This window comes from Falco punctatus (genome assembly GCF_963210335.1).
Source record: "Falco punctatus genome assembly, chromosome: 10".
Lineage (NCBI taxonomy): Eukaryota > Metazoa > Chordata > Aves > Falconiformes > Falconidae > Falco > Falco punctatus.
Genome location: NC_137590.1, coordinates 20390976 through 20410369, shown reverse-complemented (window position 1 = coordinate 20410369; position 19394 = coordinate 20390976). Strand labels below are relative to the sequence as shown.

Below are 19394 nucleotides of genomic sequence, written 5' to 3'. Positions count from 1 at the left end.
TACTTTTCATCAAGAGTTTAGGAATTCATCCCTCTCCGTGACCCTTCTAATTCTACCAAGTGAAAAAAGAAAATCCATAAAAACATTTCCCAACTAATCCGTTTCTCTAATATGTTGCTCTGGGTTTTTATCCCTGTAATGAATGCCTTGCTACATCTCTACTGTGATTAGTCTCATGGGATGTACTTGTGATGAACATCTCCCCAGGGTCAGACTGACACAGGTCAGAATGCTGTGCCAAACACCAATCCACGTTTGAATCCCTCAAAACAATCCAAGAAGCCAGTACATCAGCCTCAGTGTTTTATACAGAACAGTGCAGCTACCAAGTTGGTAAAGGAGAGGGACTAAGACAAAGCTTTTTTGTTGTAATTGTGAGGCTAAGGTTTTTCCAAAGTGAGGAAAACCTGAATTACACAGGATTTAATGTTCTTTCACTTCCTCCACACAGTGAGTCACTAAACCCCAAGCAAGAATGTGTACCCCCAGAAAATCAAAACCTCAGTGCTGACTGGATCATGGTCTTGCTAAGCAAGTCTCTAGAAGACAGAAAATATATCCAGTACCAAGTGGAATTTCTGCTTAGAAAAAAAGCAGGACCTCCTTACAGCCAGAGGTTCTCACACTCGCACAGCACGCAAGAAGTGCTGAGGACTGTAAAAGCTCTACTGCCTGTGCTTTTGGATGATGGAGAGGGAGCCTATCGATCTCCCACACTGGAGTAATTTTTTTTATTCTCTATAAATAATTACATTTTGACTGGAACAGGGACGCAAATCCACATTTAATTGAACCTGGATTTTTTGTCACATATGCTAAATTTGAATGGCTTCCTCAATGCTATCACACAACTAAGACCTTTCTAAAGCATCACTGTCTTTAAACCTGGGCTCTTTGTTCTCTATATGGTCTTGTTGTGTTCGTTCTGATGTATTTTTTATGACAACTGAGGAACCATTGACATGGTAACACAAAATAGGATTTGATCTTGTTCTGGAAGCTTTTCCTTTGATTAGCAATGGGAGTCTGTCATATGGTGTTCCAGCCTTGCTGTGCAAACAGCCTTAAATTACGCTTCACAAGATTTCATCCTAAGTAGTAACACTGACAATTCCGATGTACACTTTTTTCTGTTTCCAAACTTTTTCTAAAAGGAAACTGACACGTACAGAAATCTCACTAGACTACTGCATCAAAGTTCTATAAAATACTCTAAAATAAGTGTGCCTGCAAATGCTAGACCTCTTCCAGACTTTAATTCTATGTGTAAATCATATACTTGAAGATTAAAAGATAATCCCTGAAGGGATGATTTGATGTTGGATGGGCATATCCCCCTTTTTCTAACAGTAATAATTAATTTATAGCCAGTTTCAGGAAACATACATTTTCCCCATAAAGAGAGATTCAAAACTCACAGACCAGACACAATCTCATTTTTTATTTCAGCATTCTGACATTCATCAGCTAGCGTTGCCCACAAAAATCATTGGTCTCAAGTTTAGATCATACTACTGTAAGAAGACTTGAAAAGTGGACTAATTTCTTCTTGTATTGTTTTACAGTCTGCCATAATAACTTAGAACCAAGGGCTCCTGAACTAATGTTTTAGACATATTAAACTCTTTGTTGAAAATTAAGTATCTTATTCTTAGGTTATTTTTGTATATAATAGTCTCAAATTCTAATGTAAACAACCAGTCTGATAACAAATGCCTCTACGAAATTAAGCATCCCAAGCAACCTGTTGCACTGTTTCTACTTTTGCCAGGCAACACATTTTCTGTCTTGTCTTTCTCCAGAACTGCCTGGAGTCTGTATTGTTTTATGCTGGTGACAAGAACCTATGTTGCTGTTAGATCCTCTACATAAACAAAAACATTGCAACATCTTTAAGTCCAGTAAGTCACCTGAACACAACATGACTTCAGGTTTTTATGACTTTAATTTTATTTGATATTTGGCATTCCCAAGAAATTCTATAATATCATATCTTTCCCTGCCTTCCATTAATTTTAGTCTAGCCTAGATAACTTCTATTAATTGGGAACTTTTATATTGTTTTATGAAGTGTTTATATGAGCTCTTCCAAAAGTTCTTGTGCGCTATTGTGTTTTGCTCAAAATCATTGCTTCCTACCTGATAAGGGCACAATCTCCCAGAGCTGCAAAATTATCCTTTCAGCCCTACAGACATCATCAGCTCTCCTAAGTTTAACCTTCCTCCTTCATCCTTGCATTTATAATGAAATCTTGCATATATTTTATCTTTCAGTGCAGCATTCTTCAGATTTCTGTCCTACACCTTCTGAAGTTTTGAGTTAACAAAAATTACTAAACCCACAAACGCTTCATCAGCCACATCCAAAACTAAAAATACAAAAATACCTTCTAATGGCTCCCCCTTTCTTTCCAACTACTCTTCGCAGGCTCAAGGGAGGAGACGTTTGAAGTTTTCCTTTGTAAGATAAGTAGTTTCAGTTGCAAAGAAATTTTCAGCTCCTTAACACTTTTATTTAGGATAGTGAATTTATTCCCTTTTATTTGATTTCCATAACTGGTATTTGGTTTGTATGGATTGAGCAGAAGATCTTTTTATTCCATGACCAGTTTTACCTGGATGGGCAAAACCACAGCTGAAACTGCGTAACAATGCACCTTTTGGAAGGTCAATCTTGTAAACCACATTGCCCACTTTCTCAGCTGTACCTGGATGTACTTACTGTCTTCAAAATAATAACAAAAAGTTTGGCCTTGATTTTAACATAGTTGAGAAGCGCACTGGAGGACAGAAATTATACATGCACCACCACACTTCCTCCCCAAAATATTTACAGTAGGTTATACCTACCTACTTATACTAACTCTCAGGAGGGGGCTTGTTCTACTTAACCAATAAATTGCTCCTTGAGGAAAGGGTTTAAAACAGACTTGACCTTATCTCTGTTTCCTTCCTGAGCTGCTTAGATAGCTGACATGTTTACAACCTTTTAAAGCCCTGGAGTTGTCTTCCTATAATGACTACAGAAGGAAATTACGTGCTCTGTGTAAAAGACAATGCTGCTATTACTGCACATATTTCTGAATTTCAGTAGTACTTTGAAGTCGCTTGCAGTTAAAACAGTAGCTAAATATGCATTGGTTATAAAATAGATCTAGGAGCAAAATAACCCTGTAAAGAAACAAATGAATAAAAGCACTTCTACTGAACTTTTCTTCCACCCTTAAAATAGAAGGGAATTTTAAAATAAGATTTCCATCTAGTAGGAGAAAATGTTTATTCAAAATTGATTACATACCTTTGACTCTATCTCCTTTGTGCAGATGAATTTCCCCTTCCCCTTGAGGTTGATATGGCTTTACGACAATAAAAAGTCTTCCAGGTACAGCACTGTAAAGCTTGCGTTTTGGACCCTGATAATCCAAGGCAGACAGAGTATCCTTGTTGGCACTAGGATTGTAAATGGCACTGGAAATTGAAATTAAAAAAATATTAATGGTTTATTTAAAATGAGCAAAATAAATCATTTACCATCACATTAGCAGGATTAAATTAAGCAGTGAATAGCATAATTGCCTTCCACTAAAACATGTAACTCTGCAGAAAAAATACACATTTTTCAGCCTAAACACATGCTTTTAATGGTTGAAATCTTGCAATATGAAACATGATCAATATTCACATGATCATGATAGCCTAGAAAAGGAAACACATGACACTAAAGTTTTTAGTTTTCTTTGCCTGTTCACAGACCTTGACGAAGTTTAAAATTATATGCAAATCATATATTACAAGCATCACAATTTGTCAGAGACTTCAAGATGTCAGTATTTACAATTATTGTTGGGAATGGATAACTCTGTAATATTGTAACATTAACTGAACAATCAAGACAACTGAAATATTAACTGAATGGACTGAATAATCAAGTTACTTCACCACTCCAAGGCCTGAAGCTAAATTTTAGATCTGCACAATGCATGGCTCTTACAGCTAACATATTCTTTGAAAGATCATTTCTTACTGATGGCAATCAGTAGCTCTTCCAATGACTTCAGCATGGTATGCCCAGATAAGCCATAGGTCATCAAACAACATTCAATCTACTCATGGTGTATAAAGAAACAAATTATTGAAAGCCAGTGAACAATGCATTAAGATCATTACTAAGCCTGCGGAACAATGAGTGAACTGTCAAAAATATACAAAAAGAGGAAGAAGTGAAAAATAAAGAGGGTGGAAAACCTACAGAAGATATTACAACAAACTTGCAACACACTACTATTCAGCTTTAAAACAAAAACCAAAACAAACAGCATTAAAACTTGAGGTCTTGCACAGAAAGTCTAGAAACCGTAAACAATCATGAGAAAGAAGAATATTCATGAAGATTTATAGAAAAAAGATAGGGTACCAGATACCAAAGAAAAAATGATTTAATGGTGAACTAGCATTGTAACACTCCACTTATTTCCTTGGAAGAAGAAAGAAACGATCTCGAAGTGCTATAAGCAAAACGAAATATGAGGGCCAGAGTTTACTGTTTCTTTTCCCTGTTTTTTTTAAATCAATCTCCTGCCAAAATAGGAGTTGATAAGGCTCTCAATGTAGGTGAAGAAGAAGCTGTCTAGTAAAAAACCAAACATAGTGGATCTTCTACATCATGAACACCTTAATTTTCCTGCAGTCACTTCTTTACCATTTAGAATAGCACCCCCTTTCACTTTGTTGTCCTGTTCTTCTATTACTGTGAGCAGGTGGTAATAAAGATAAGCCATACTTAATGGTTTAAAAGTGAGCTCTGGTTGCATGTCTGTGATGGAGTTTGTATCAGAAACCTCAGCCAACTCTCACAGTTGTTTAATGGAAGACAGGAAAAGATGACGTTTGGGTTTCTGTTCTTTTGCTCCATTCCTTTTTTATTTTAAGCAAAGAAACAGTCATCACCATAAAAAAATCCAGATCTGTAAACTGTTGCTACACATCCGATTTCCACTTGGATCAAGCTGTATTTTCTGCTTAGTCTGGTAGAAGCTATTCACAATGTTATGTCCCAGCATCCTCTTTAACTGCTATCAGAGAAATACATTCAGTTTTTCTCTCGCTGCAAGAGGAGGGGGAAATGGCACATTTAACCTTTGCACTGAATGCATTGTTTCTCAAGAGACAGGCTTACTAATGGAAATCAGGTCTGCAACACAGGATAGATGACTTAAAAAAAGAACTTTCCTCTCCCTCCTTGTCCCCAGCTTGGGCTCCCAGCCAGCAAATACCATGCCATGACAGAGCAGGAGGAGGATGCGGAGATTTCAGAAGACGTGTTGACATGTTTCCCTCTCACCCAGAAGGTGGTGGCCATCCTGGATGGCTCAGCCCTGACTGAGGCTGTGCTGGCATCTCCTTTCACTAATCACCACGGGACAAATTCCACAGCAAGGGTGCCAGTTCCCCTGCCTCCCCCAGCCTCCCCCTCCAAACCAGTTTGGTATGAAAAGCAGTAGCTTCACAAGAAGATAAACACTTCAGAAGATAAACACTTGAGCCACACAGTACACCCTCCAGCATCACATTCTAGTCCCTTTCCACAACACAAAGCTCACAAACCTCATTAACCCTTTGCCACGCTCTAACCTTCTCCATTAACCTACCCCTTCAGGCTGCTTCTGCTCCAGAACCCAATCTACTCCTACGTCAAAAAGGGCTTTTTAATCTAAGGGGAGCAACAGCTCCATGGTGAATGTATTATTTGCAAATAATAAGCAGAGACAGCAACAATTCCCACATTTAGCTGACAGTAAGTAGGTGGTCACACAGTTAAACAAAATCTGTGAGGAAAGTGTCATGTAAGGTGCCATTCATGATGGCAAAATGGGCCTATGGCAAGAAAAGGCATTGCTTGCAGGAAAAATGATACATAAAATCCTTTTAGTTGTCTTTAGAGAGCCTCCAGCTCACTTCTCAGTACTTGCACATAGTCTGGACATCTCTGAAACAAGTCTTGATGATACAGATGAAATTCTGCAGCCAGGTAGCAGTTTAAGCAGCTGTGATACTGATGTGCTAAGAGAAAGGCCAAAATTTTAGTTCCACAAAAATTCAGGCATTACATTGGTTTCCACTGTCATTTGTGCTAGTTTTCAAAATCATGTCCTTTCAGAAAAGGAAGAAGAAAGGGACTGAATAAAGTCAACATAAATAAATGTTTGCTTATTAAAAAAATACTATTTAATTGTGCCCACACCCAGATTGTTTCCACTTCAAAAATTTGTAAATGTGTATCCCAGAAATATTGATGAAAAGATGCTTTTTAACCCTTCCAGCTAACATAGCCATTGACTCCAAGGTAAAACTTCCCGCTCGGGTGGCATCACCACTATTCCAGTGGAATACGAGGTCTCATTCTCTGCAACACACCTCACAGCCACCTCAGCAAAGCCTTATTACAGACTGTTTTTAAGCTGATATGGGTCTCTGTGAGAAAGGGTCACCCAAATTAAAACCAAATGAGTTTTTGGCATTATTGTAATACACAACAATGTAAGATGAGCTTTCTCTACTGCATGACACCACTGGCACAACAATTTTGCATCCTGTTCCTTCCAGTCATTCTTACATTTCAGACAACTTTTTTTACAATGCACTGTATTCCCACTCTCCAGCAGAATTGTCACTACCACAAATAGTGATTGTCATTTGGGTACCTACAGGCAAGGAGAAGAAAATGTGCAAGGTAACAGGTGACAGCTTCAACTACATGACATTTTGTTTCACTGACTTGAAGACTCAAGTTAAGATCCATTTACAAATGGCACAGAGAAACCAACAGCTGCATTTCTTAACAATACTCATGTCCTTTTCTACTCTGAACAGTGGATGTTTTTTGACATCAGGAAACAGGACAGACAAAGCCTGATACTTTAAATGACCACTGAATTAAATGCTTTTGGTTGAAACAATGAAGTTCTAATTCTCTCCATCTGTACTCAGCTGTGCCTGCCTTCATCTTTGCAGCCCTGCACATTAACCCCTTGTCCTGGTGCAGCCCCACCACTTGCACACTTGTAATGTGTGTGCAGTTCCCGAGTCTTCCTCAAAGTGAAGCTGCAATTGCCTATTCACAGGGCAGTGGCTTCACAAAGCTGAAGCCCCCATTTATGATCAAAACCCAGGCACAATCCTCTGTTTTATTGTATTACTTACAATAACTACATCACCCTAATTAGTCAGGATTTGCTCTCCAGTGGGACATGGCTGCAGGCCATTTGCACAGAGTGCATGCTAAATCACATTTGTAATTCAAGAGGAAAGAAAGAGCAGCAAAGTCATAGGGAAAGAACAACCACACAGCAAAGATCATCATGAAAGAAACCCATGCCAGCTATCACCACCATCTCAAGATGCCCTCTTTGCTCTAGGCCAGCCTCTTATACAGCCCCACTTATTCCTCTCCACCACCACCACCCCCGCCCACGCCCCGTTATTCCCTCCATTTTACTCTTTGGTTCAGCTCACATCTACAGACCAGAGAACTTAACACAGTCTCCGATTCATCACCCTTGAGCAGCTCCAACACAAGTTTCAGGCATGACCAATATTTTCATGAAGGGACCAAGCATCATAGAAACATTTTACTTTGCTGTTAAATACAATCACTATTTCAACTATTAAAAGATCTTGAGAATTAGCACCCTAATTTGGAGGTGCAAACTCAGTGATAAGTCACTGCTTTGCTGGACTTTAAAGTCTGCATGGCTGCTGGAGCTCTGTGAGGAAACAGCTGGCTTCAGCTGGAGCTTCCAATTAAAATATTCACACTTGGACATATTCCACTGTGCTGAGACTGTATTACCTATATATTATATAGAGTGCAAAAGAGGCATATAAATAACATAAAAGAACATGGAAGTCCAGCATGATAACAACAGGGATATTTCATGCTGTGCAAATAGTCAAAAAGTCACCTGATGTGCCTGTGCTGCTGCCGTTTGGCATCCTCTCCCAGCCTGTTCAGGGATGGTGACCGGCTCCGAGAGGATGGTGTGTAACTCCCCACAGTTTTTACAGTTCCATTAGGATTATTCTGCATCTGTTGAAGTAGATGAGGTGAAAGGCTGCGGTGTGAAGAAGCAGAAGAGGAGGCTGACCACTCAGGGAGGTTGTTGATGTTCAGATTGTTGTCACTGTTGGAACGAAGCAAGATCCGAGGTGCTGCTAAGGTGCTTGGGGGTCTCCGCCTTCTGTTTGAATAGGTGGGAGCCTCTCTAAAGGGCACTGTGTAAAGACAGACATCCAGAGTAACCTCAGATGATTTCATCATCCATATCTGTTTACCACCCCATAAAAAGATTTAGCAACATATGGCATTGTTTCTTCTGTGGAGACAAAAACACTACCTTGCCTGCATAGCTAACAGAATTCATCATCTTTAAGAACATCATTAAAATGGAAAACAACTAAGCAACCTTAACCTGTTTACTGGCTTTAATAAACAGTTAGGCAGTACCAGCGGTGTGAGTCTACTGAACAGTCTCAACTATGGCCTAGGAAATGGGAAACACCTCATTATTGCCAAGTTTGACTCTCAAAAAGTTCATATTTGTCCTATGCTGTCATATTCAATCAGAAAGTCACAGAACAGGGCTGATAGGCAGAAGTTTTGATGTGTGAACTTCTAACTTCCTTCTCTCATTGGCACCCAACCTAGGAGAATTTTGTGCCGTCGCAGGTTGAGGCCTAACCTGAAATCTGTAGTGTTAACAGTCACCTTATCCCTGTCTTCCAGGTTAAAAATTGAGGACATAGACTTTTCTCCTGGCAGAACTCTATTACATTACTCTAGTCCCTAGGTATTCCCCTCTTTCTAATCTAGGCATTTCTACTGCATCTATTACTATTTAGAACATGTATATAGAACATATTACCCGAGGGTAATACACTCACTCTATCATGTGCTGTGTCCCAAAGAGAACATGACTGCATCCAAAGGTGCAATACACTAGCTAATGAAATAGTCGTAACAGAAAACAAAAGCAAGGGCAATAAAGATCTAACACAAACCACAGGGCCCATCCTTTCAGTGTTATTGGTACAGTGCTACAGTCATACGAGAATTTGTACAAGCAGACACTACATTTTCCAGATCTCCTTCTCTCACTGTAATGGGTCAGTTCCAAGTGCAACTTCAAAGGCAAATTTCCTACTAAAAGGCACCCAGCTATCACTAGATGCGATAGCATTTCCTACCCATATAATAAGGTAATAAAGGATCTGACCCTGAAAACTCACGCTTGCCTCTGTCCCCATTCATGCAACTACTCTCATTGATTTATTGCAGTGGCACCCGTGGGGCCACAGGATTTGATCCAAAGCACACATATTTACATTTGAGAAGTTGCAGTCGTATAACTAACAAAAGGCAGCCAGGCATTATTCTGAGGATTTTACTGAGCTATTGTAATTTTCACAAAATTGTATTTCAATTGGGAAAGAAACCCCACAAAATATCATCCTACATGTCTAAAGTGTCAGTAAGTGCCATTTATAAAGTGCCAGAAATGCCTATGCATTCAATACCCTTCAAAAACACACAAAAACAGAATAAGAATGTCTGTCATACTGTGCAAGTAAATAAATTCACATAAATATGAATATACATAGGAATCAATCTGTCCTGCCTTGAAATACAGCCTTTAATTCAGAGAACACACCAAATTTAAGGTTTCAGAGCAAAACTGAAAGCATATTTATAACATAAAATAAAGATGGAACTGCAAGTAAAAGAAGGGTTTATATAATTTTTCACCAGAATCAGTTATGATTAACTGCAATTCTGAATTATTTTAGAATAACTTCCTTCATATTTCTAATGAGCTAAAACTTTCTCTGGTAAATAGCTCAACAGCATCAGAACAATCAAACAAGAGAACAGGGTGTGTAGAGGGAAAGGGCTTTAAATTTATTTCCATAATATTTCATTTGAAACGAGGCTGAAATAAGGGAAGTACTCTCTAAAAGCTATTAAAGGGGATAAAGCATAGAAGTCCAATATTCATGCTAGAAACCATCAGAAACCCTGTGTAATTTTCAGAATATTCGTGTTTCGTATTTCCTATGTTGTTAATGCTTCAAAGCAGCAGAGTGTGTAACTGAAAGCACCTCGGAGCTGCAAATGTTACAGTGAAAGCCCCAGTTAGTACCAACTTAAAGAAAACTCGCAGCACTTATTTCCAAAATTGACATATACAGATCCTCTAGATTGATGTCTGTGACACAGACATGCCGTTTGTGCATTCCTGTATTTTTGACATTCGAAATACAACTCTAGAAATTGTTTCATTGAAGACAGGGATCTTTCCCAGATACAATGAAGCAGAAGAGCTACTGTAATAATTTCAGAAAAGGAGAAGGCACACAAAACTAGGTATAGGGAATGTTTTGCATGTACAGGTTTGCTACCTGAAGATCTAACACTGTTCCCTTAGGGTCACCAAAGTTTGTCTTGGACTTGAGTAAAAACTGGATTTGTTCCTTCAATTGTAATCTCTCATTAACTTACACAGGTAACACTCCAAGCAGACTGCCGAGCCTTCCAGCCACAGATCGATAAACCTAAATATTGCCAACATTTTGGGGGTGTTTACTGTTAACTTTTGAGAGGCTGGTGGGATACCTTCTGGCAGCAGGGGGAGGAAGCACAAGGGGCATGGTGCTCAGGCACAGCAACAGGATGGACAGGGAACTGCTGAACACATTTATACAGACAGATTTTAGAAAACACAAAACTGGCACATTCATTCCTACTGAAAAACAGGACATACTGTGTATGTATACACACTCTCCAGGTACCAGATTAAATTAGTTCTTTTTCCCTTACATACCTTACAAGGATTTTACATGACCGGTTAGGAGTTAGCTTTTGCTTTGCTATTAACGTCCTATTCCTAAGGAGAGAACTACAAGCAAAATCAGCCTTTACTACAGAAAACAAACAGGAGAGGGGACAACTAATTACACCAATTGACGTGTGTCTAACACAAATTTTTATAGAAAGAGTTAAAAATAAACATTTCCATGCCTAAAGTGATTAATATTCCACCCAACTGTTTCTTTTCCCCAGCAATCTGCGAACTGTAAGTGGGTGGATATTTTTTTAGCTGCTTCTTATAAGCATTATTTATATTACTTTTACAATAATAATAAAAAAAACCCCAACAACTACAACACAAAATGATGAAATGCAAATGTTCACACTTTAACCCCTGCTGGACACTATTTTTTCCTTAATATTTCACCATGATCAGAACTGTTAAGTTTAACTGTTGCAAAACTTGTTTGGGAAAAACACTTGATATAAAATGAATGAAAATGTCTGAACTGATTTCATGCCCCTGAAGTTTAAAATTATCATCCCTAAAGGCATACCTGATAGTACCATTTAATCCTTCCTCCTGCTCTCAGAATTCTATTCCTGGCACTTCAGATATCTGAAGGGGCAATTCAGCACCATTCACTGACAAAATTAACCTAGGAAATTCCTTATGTGTCTTCAAATGCAGTTCTTAGGGAACAAAAACATTTTTATAACTACTTGATTCTTCAGAGAAAAAACTAAAATGAATAAAGTCACATCCAGCCTTAATAATCAGTCGCCTAAATGGACTGTTTAACATAAAATAATTTTGAAAAAGAAATTGCAGGAATTGATTAATTATAGAGTCGCTAAGCCGATCATATTAAATGTACACAAGAAAACACCAGTCTGAAACATCAAAGTGTTCTGCTTTCATTGCTTACCTTCTTTCTTTGTGAAGGCATTTAACAAAGACTTCATTTTCCCTTTTTACTTTAGCAGCAATCCCCTCATTATATAACCTTTGATGGGAAGAAAAAGGCAAAAAAATAATAATAAAAAAAAAATAAAATAAAGCTACCCAATTTCTGTGTTCAGGCTGCCTGCACCCTGACATAAGCAGCAGGTTTCTGGGCACCGTGTAATTGCAAGCATAGCTGGGCATGCAGTACCCAGCGTTCTGGTGACAAAGCCCACCCCACATTCTGTCTGTCAGCTGGGAGCCAACTGTGCATAGACTGGAGCTGCTCAAAAAAAAAAAAAAAAAAAAATCTTGCTATCTTTCACAGCATTAGTCATGTGAACACCACCGCCACAGCCTTGCAGATGATACTCTTGCTTCCACAAGCACTGCATTTGTGCAGCAGTGAATGCTGGGCTGAGGGAGATGCAGGCAGCTGGAGCTCCGAGGGGGCCAAAAATTCATATTTGCCAAGGGCAGGGGGGAGCGAGGTGTGAAAAGGTACTTTGCAACAGCACTCCACAGCCTTCAACTGGGAAAAGGAAAACCTTGACAGAGATGAGAGCTGCTTTAGAAGTGCATTTGGCTTTTAAACTTCCACAGCTGACTCAGTGCACAGAGGCTTTTTTCTGTTTATTGGCTTTTTTTCTATTTATTTTCTTGCTTTTTTTTTTTTTTTTTTTTTTTTGCTGTTTATTCTCTTGCTTACTGTGATGCCCCAAAAAAAACTATTTGAGGAAAAGTACAAATAACACCAAGCTTCACATAACTACGTTAAGAATGAAGACAAAACTGCCAGTAAACAGAGTATCTAAACATGGCCTATATTCCAGTCTGAAATAGATGAGATACAAGTACAATTGTTTTTTAACTCCCCTTCCAATGCACTGGAATAAAGCAGAAATTTTTTTGCACAGGGAAAAAAAAATAATTAACCTGGCCAATATGCTAAATTCAGTGTAGATGCCAGAAAATAAATGATGTAGTCACAGCAGCTTTTAAAGCACTAATTCTGAAAAATAATTCTATAGATAGCTATGCCAGCCAGTGCAAACATGCTCCCAGAGGATGAGCAAATAACTGAAATGGGCAAATAGGAAGCAGAGGGAGGTGCTAACAATCACAAAAACTTTAAGCCTAAATAGTTAAATTTAAAATATTAAGACTCGAAAGAATAAGAATTTCACTGTTTCGTTTTTTTTTTTTTTAAAGTAAACTACATTTAAAAATTACCTTCAAATAGTATAAACTACATAAGTTAATAAATATTTACTCCATTTCAGACATCTCTGCTGATCGCTAATGCACCTATTTTGAAAATTAGGTCTTTTTCTTACTGAGAAAACTGCTTCAAGACAGAAAATAAATTACTTCAACGGATTTAACCTCTGTATGCATGAAAAAATGATCTTATATCCAATGTAACACTGAATAGAATTAGTAAGCATAAATAAATTGAATAGTTTAAACTTAATTTAACATCCCAGTGTTTAAAAAGTTATTAATTTATAAAGAAGGGAATATTTCTCTAAATTAATACAACTTTACCTTTTAGTTCAATTTATTTTTAAAAGCAACTATTCTTAGGAGGTAGAAACCCCACCAGAGGAAATGTCAGACACAGCACATATGTATCATTAAATGTCTTTATCTGACAGGAAGAATTTTCCTCTTAGCTTTGAAAAGATGTAATGCTTTTTAAAGAATAACTTTGAACCACTATTCACAAACTTATAAATATGTACATTAATTAACGCCTCAGAAGAATCAATATTATTTCCAGAACAAGAAGTGCTACACTGGAACAACCATGCCACTAAGTTGAGCTATAAGCTTCTGTGCGTTACTCTTTCTAACCTCTTCATTCAATCCCTCTAATTATATTTGGAGCTATAATTATTGATAATTCCTGACATTTCCATAGAGCTTTCTAACTAAACTTAGTCAATAGTATGGAAGGTTTGTGAATTCTGGATGAAAACCTCAGTATCTGGTAGCTGTTTTGCTTTGACAGCCAAACGGAGACAGAGAGAAGCAAGATTTATGGTGGTGGTTCCTGAAATGCTCAGGAAAGAGACTGAAATCTTAATTTTTGATTACTGACAGGGTTGAGAGAGTCCTTTGGAAAAGTTAGGCAAATGCTTGCTCATGACCCTTACTTTTAGCAACTGCATAACAGAAGGGTTGTGCCACTGCACAGCGTCTCCTTAGCCTCAAGCACTGCCACTGCCATAATGCCCACAGGCACGGGCTTCCTAGGGAGTTCATCCTAATTTCACATAGTGTAGGGCAATATACTTTATTGACAATACAGAGCATAGATTGATCCCTGTATAATTCAAGAGGAGAATTACCTGTCATGCTTACGGGAAAAGAAGAAAATCACTGCCTCCCTATGCTCAGTATGTGCTTTAATAACCAGAACACCAGTCACAGAAAATTACATACAGGCTCTAAGCATTAACTACCTACAAAGGGATGGGATCTCAGCTTGCTTGTGTTTCTCTAAGCAGAACGTCCTGGGCATTTTACTGGTGTAGAAACCTGGGAGTCAAATCCTCAGACTGCATTTTCCTTTATGTGGGTGTCAGTATTTCAAAGTAATGATAGCCTAAGCACCTAAAACCAGCAGTTAGGCATGGAAATGGTTAACCCAATTCTACCCATTCACGTCTGTTCATATACAGTAAAATAAAAACAGACAAGGCAACTGTAGTCAATCAAAATCAATTCCAGGGAGTATTTTTATTAGATTCTTGCCAGAGTTGTAGCATTTCATCATCTAGAGGTTTCTAATCAGTGTTATAAAAACATAAAAAAAATATTAAAGCCACTTGAAAGTATTGAGTTTCATGGAAACTGGGAAATCTTTCCGATCTACACCATCAGACAGATCACCTGATGACTGATCATTTTCTTCCATTTAACTGTCTTTTCCCCAATGCAGGAAAAATAATTTATTTCTGCATGGCAGAGCCTACTGCAATAAACACTGTTGTACAATTGGAAAATATGACAATCAAGGATGTCAGTGAACTATTTGCAGCTGCGGCTTTTGATTTGTTCTAATTTTCACTAGTAGCTTATTAGAATCTGTTTAACTAAAGTCCTAAGATCTGTGGTGTTGGGAAGTTAAAAAAGAAAATATTCCAGCAGCTTCCACCTTTTCCTGAAAGATTTTCTGCCTCACAATGGTAGTCTGTATTATTAGCTCAGGACAAAAAACTAGTAATTTGAGTACGCCAGCACACAACAATAATGTAAGCCACAAGCCATTAGCAACCATAATCTAAAAACTCTGAAGAATCTTAAAAACAGAGGTGAGGTAAGCCCTACTTTCCCTACGTCTTTGGCAGGTGCTCAGGAAAATGTATGTGAGCTCTGCATGGTGATGGCTCTAAGAAGAAAAGGCCACCTTAAACAGAAATCAAAACATGGGCTCTTAAATTAATGAGGGTTACTATTTTTTTGTATATTTCTCACATTAGGCTCCCAAATTTTATAGATATTTCAGTCCATAGCTCCCCATCAGAAATCTAAGGAAAATCAGTGACTTACATAATCTTGAGGGTCTATTTTTAGGCACTTAAATGCCTTTAGAGAAAGCAAAAAATTACCTGACCAAATCCACACTCTTAATCGTCCCACCAACCCACCTCTAAGAGCAAGGCCTTCTCAGATAATGGTAGAACACAGTTACAATTGCCATGCTTTATTTTTTTTTTCCATTTTGTCCATTTCAGAGTTCTTGCCAGCAAAATCCCTTTAACTTGTATACACATCTAGTTTTTTTGTTAAAAATACAGTTCTTAGCATGTATAAATGCATTTCTCTCCACTGTAAAATAGGCTTCCATATGCTAAGCCACCAAATGGAGAGTTAGACAAGAAAAGACAGATTAAAATATAGACTGTAAAGTACAAAAAGACTCCTGAAAGGAAAAAAAAATGCACCAAACAAAAAGAAGTCCAACAACCTAGCTCGGTACAGTGCTTCTAGACTATTTACTTATTCCAGAAAGCCAGAAGGTGATCAGGAACAGAGGCAGTGGTGACAGATCCAGAATGAATCTACCTCAGGGGAACAACTAAACCTACTTTATAAAGCAAAGGGTGGGTTGGTTGTTTTTTTTCCTGAAAAAATCTGGGGAGTTTGCTCAGGAGCCTGCAGTTAAAGCAGCACTGACAGAGAAGCATCTGAGCCCATTCAAATGACGATCAAAGAGCCCAGCCTTAGCTGACCTAACATCAGTATCTCCCTCATCACCATTAGCATCTCCTTACCATCCAGCTACTGGTAGTATCAATCAGCTCTTATTAGCAGCCTTCGGGCAGTTGGTCCAAGTTTGAAGGGTAGAATGGGGGCAGAAGACTGTGTGTAGGAAAAGAGAGCAGAGGGATGGCTCAGGAACAGATGGCAAGAGTTATCAATTAGAAAGAAAAACAAAAAATAGCAGTGGAAGTTGCATAGCCATGTGCCAGACACCCCTTCCGTCACCTGGCATTTCTGTTACATTGCCTTCCCCAAACTTCGCTCTGTGTGACAAGGGCCAGTCTCTGCTCTCACGAGGAACCTAGCACATTCACAGAACTTGCTTAAGAAACAACTACAAGGAGTTGGACAGCTCTTAGATATCCAGCAAAAGACACAGCTGTGTGGGTGGCTTAATAAGAGGCTCTTTTTCGTGTGGTAGAGTGAACTGGCCACTACTGGGCTCTCCAGTTCTGCGGAAAACACTTAACTCCCGTTACCAGAAGTATTTTAAAAACTAAGCAGGTGAGGTCTATGTGTTTGTGGATACATTTCAAGGAACTTAAAAGTTGAAGAATATCCAGTTGCCACACATAAATGAGCTTAAAATGATGGGAAATGAAAATCAATCCCTTTCCGGCTATACACATAGGATTTTAAATAAGCCTTCACTAAGATTACAGCCGTAATGCAAGAATAACATTTTAAGAGCTGCATGTTTCTGCAGAAGGGAGACATGTTCACCTTAATGCTTTATTTTCAGATGCTTATGCAACAACAAGAAGCAGCAGAGAATCTTCTACTTAGATTACATTTAAAAATTGCTGAATTGCTTAAAATTTGTTACATGTCAGAACAGATGTCTGAAATGTCTTTGATAGGTTAGAAGATAATAGGTATAGAAATCATGATCCAAAAGAGCTTGAATATCACGTGGTTTCCCTTTTTCTAAAAAAAATTACCCAGGCTCAATGTGGCAATGTATCTGAAGCTCTGACTGCAGTGATACAGATACACAGATTAGAATTTATCTGAGAACTGATAAAACCTCTGTCCCCAGAGAGGCTGCTTTGTAGCCTGCAATTGCATGAGAAATCTGGGTCAGGGGTGTGGATAGAAGCAGAACAATGGAAGGTGAAAAGGTGGGCAAATGAAACCCTCCCATTTCATGTGAAAGGCTAGAAGTGGGGAGGAAACAACGGCCAATAATGAGGGAGATGTCTTGCAGCAGCTTCAAGGGAGAGGAAAGCAAATGCAAGGAGAGAAAGCTACAATAGCTGAACAAGAATTTTAAAAATGATTGAAATCCATCAGCAATGTCAAAGAAAGCAGCTTATTTGACTAAAATACATATGGCTCACTTTCATTCTAACAGGTATACTGCTGTAACAAAAAAGCCACTTATACAAATAAAAACCTGTATTTTATGTAGGTTTTTTTCTGCAGAGCATTTTCCCTCAGCCAGAGGTGGGGAATGGAAAGGCCAGATCTGACAAGGGTTTCTCAAGGTTTTATACTCCCAGAGCAGTCACAGCCCCTCATTTCCATTACGTATGTTTGGGCTGAAAGTAACAGCCAACCTGACTGAACAATACAAATAACTACAATAAATATTTGTATCTAACTTCTATACATTTGTGCATCCAGATAACAAATAGTTTTCTCTGCTGGTTGTGAAGACCAGGAAAAAGAACACCTTTTTAGAAGTAAGTAGTTATTGTGAACCCTTTCAAAAAAGGCAATGGGTGATTTGCAGCAGAAAAAGTATGAAACTACTTGTTTTAATTGATTTCTTCAAATACCAACTGGACTGATTTCAAGGTCTGTTTTTGTAAGCAAGTAGAACTCATCCAGGACTGTTCACCTTTATTCAGCAGCAGATTATTAGTAACCAGCTACTTATAAGTGTCTCTGAAGCAAAAGATTAGCAAATTCTACAGTACCTGGACAGAAAGATCTATTTAGCTCAGACTATCAGCTTGAACTGAAAGCATTCAAGTGTGAACCCCTGAAGCTGCATTATTTTACCTCCAACAGTAAGAGAGAAAATACAAATCAAATATAATTATATCCCACTACAAATTCTTATGCTCCTTAAACAAGCTGGTGAAAGTATGGTGCAATTTTCTCCACTAATAATACACTGGGAAATCTAGTCCTGATGCAGCACCATTCGGAAGCATTGAATTACACAACAAATTAATTCCATCTTTGCATTATGTATACACTGAGTTGGGAAAAATATCATTTAACATCAGGGGGCTGTGCATATCCCAACCTACATAGTTTATGCTAAAAAAAAAATAAAAATAAAAAAGTGTCATTCAGAGAGAGAAGAAATTCATGGCTGGTAGCTCCTGCAAGCAAAGATGCCTGATTCTTCTTTTAATGTCTGACGCTGATGGGCCTTGGACGCAGTATATGAATTTGTGGGTTGCAGTCTAATGTTGCAGAGGAGAACAAAGACAAATGAAACTATACAAGATGCCTGGAAAACAAATGTGCCAATATTGGACTGCATGCTGTTTCTGTGTTCTGGTGTTGTACAGAAAACAATCTAATTTTGCCTTTGTGTAACTTTCCTCCTACCAAAAGCTCTCAACGAATTCCTTAAATCATTATGTTGTTCCAGGCTTTATTCAGTGATTTGATTTCACTGCTTTAATCTAAGTGTGAACCTCTTTAGTAAATAGTGGGACAAAGCATCTGTGCTTCCAAAAGTGTTGGTGGATCATGTCAGTTTTATTTAGAATAACACCATTTTCATAACTGAAAAGCGTATATTGCTCTCAATGGGGGAAAAAAAAGAAAAAAGATTGGACTCTCATAGAAGTTACAAATATATAACTAGCTGAACTGGTCAAATGGTATGCCAGAGACACATGCATTATACTAGTACAATTTATACAGACAACTGTAATTACGGGGGGGGTGGGGGTGGGGGGGTGGTGCTTGGTTAATCTGTTTGTACTATTTTAGGTGTCAGTCAGTTGGATGCAATTCTACAGGCTTCTTATCTTTCAGCACTATTTCCCCAGCACATCAGACATGAAATGCATCCACTCTGCTCCAACAACATTTTACAGTACCTGTGCAGAAGTCTAAATGATAACAGAAGGTGCATAAGGATGGAGGAGTACACCTACTACAAATGGCAGCTTTATAGCCCACAACCAGGTCAAGTGTCTCTCAAACCTACAGTTACTCCTGATCTACTACAGAGCAAATGACAAAAGAAACCAAGCCATGACGTTAAAGTTGATGCACAGGTGTGAGTTAGCCCCAGGCAGGAAATACAAGAAAACAGCAAAGAAACAAATCCACAGTATCTAC

The 19394-nt window shown here is 38.3% G+C and overlaps 1 protein-coding gene across 4 annotated transcripts in view; it reads right to left on the bottom strand.

Annotated features, from left to right (window-relative positions):
• Nucleotides 1-19394, bottom strand: part of SHANK2 (SH3 and multiple ankyrin repeat domains 2) — a 320358-nt gene that overhangs the window by 210647 nt on the left and 90317 nt on the right. For all 4 annotated transcript variants that reach the window (XM_080404889.1, XM_080404890.1, XM_080404891.1 and 1 more), the window contains 2 exons: nt 7962-8271; nt 3299-3468 (listed from right to left, as the gene is read on the bottom strand). In XM_080404889.1, the coding sequence (XP_080261015.1) occupies nt 3299-3468; nt 7962-8271 (480 nt within the window). The remainder of the gene's footprint in view (nt 1-3298; nt 3469-7961; nt 8272-19394) is intronic.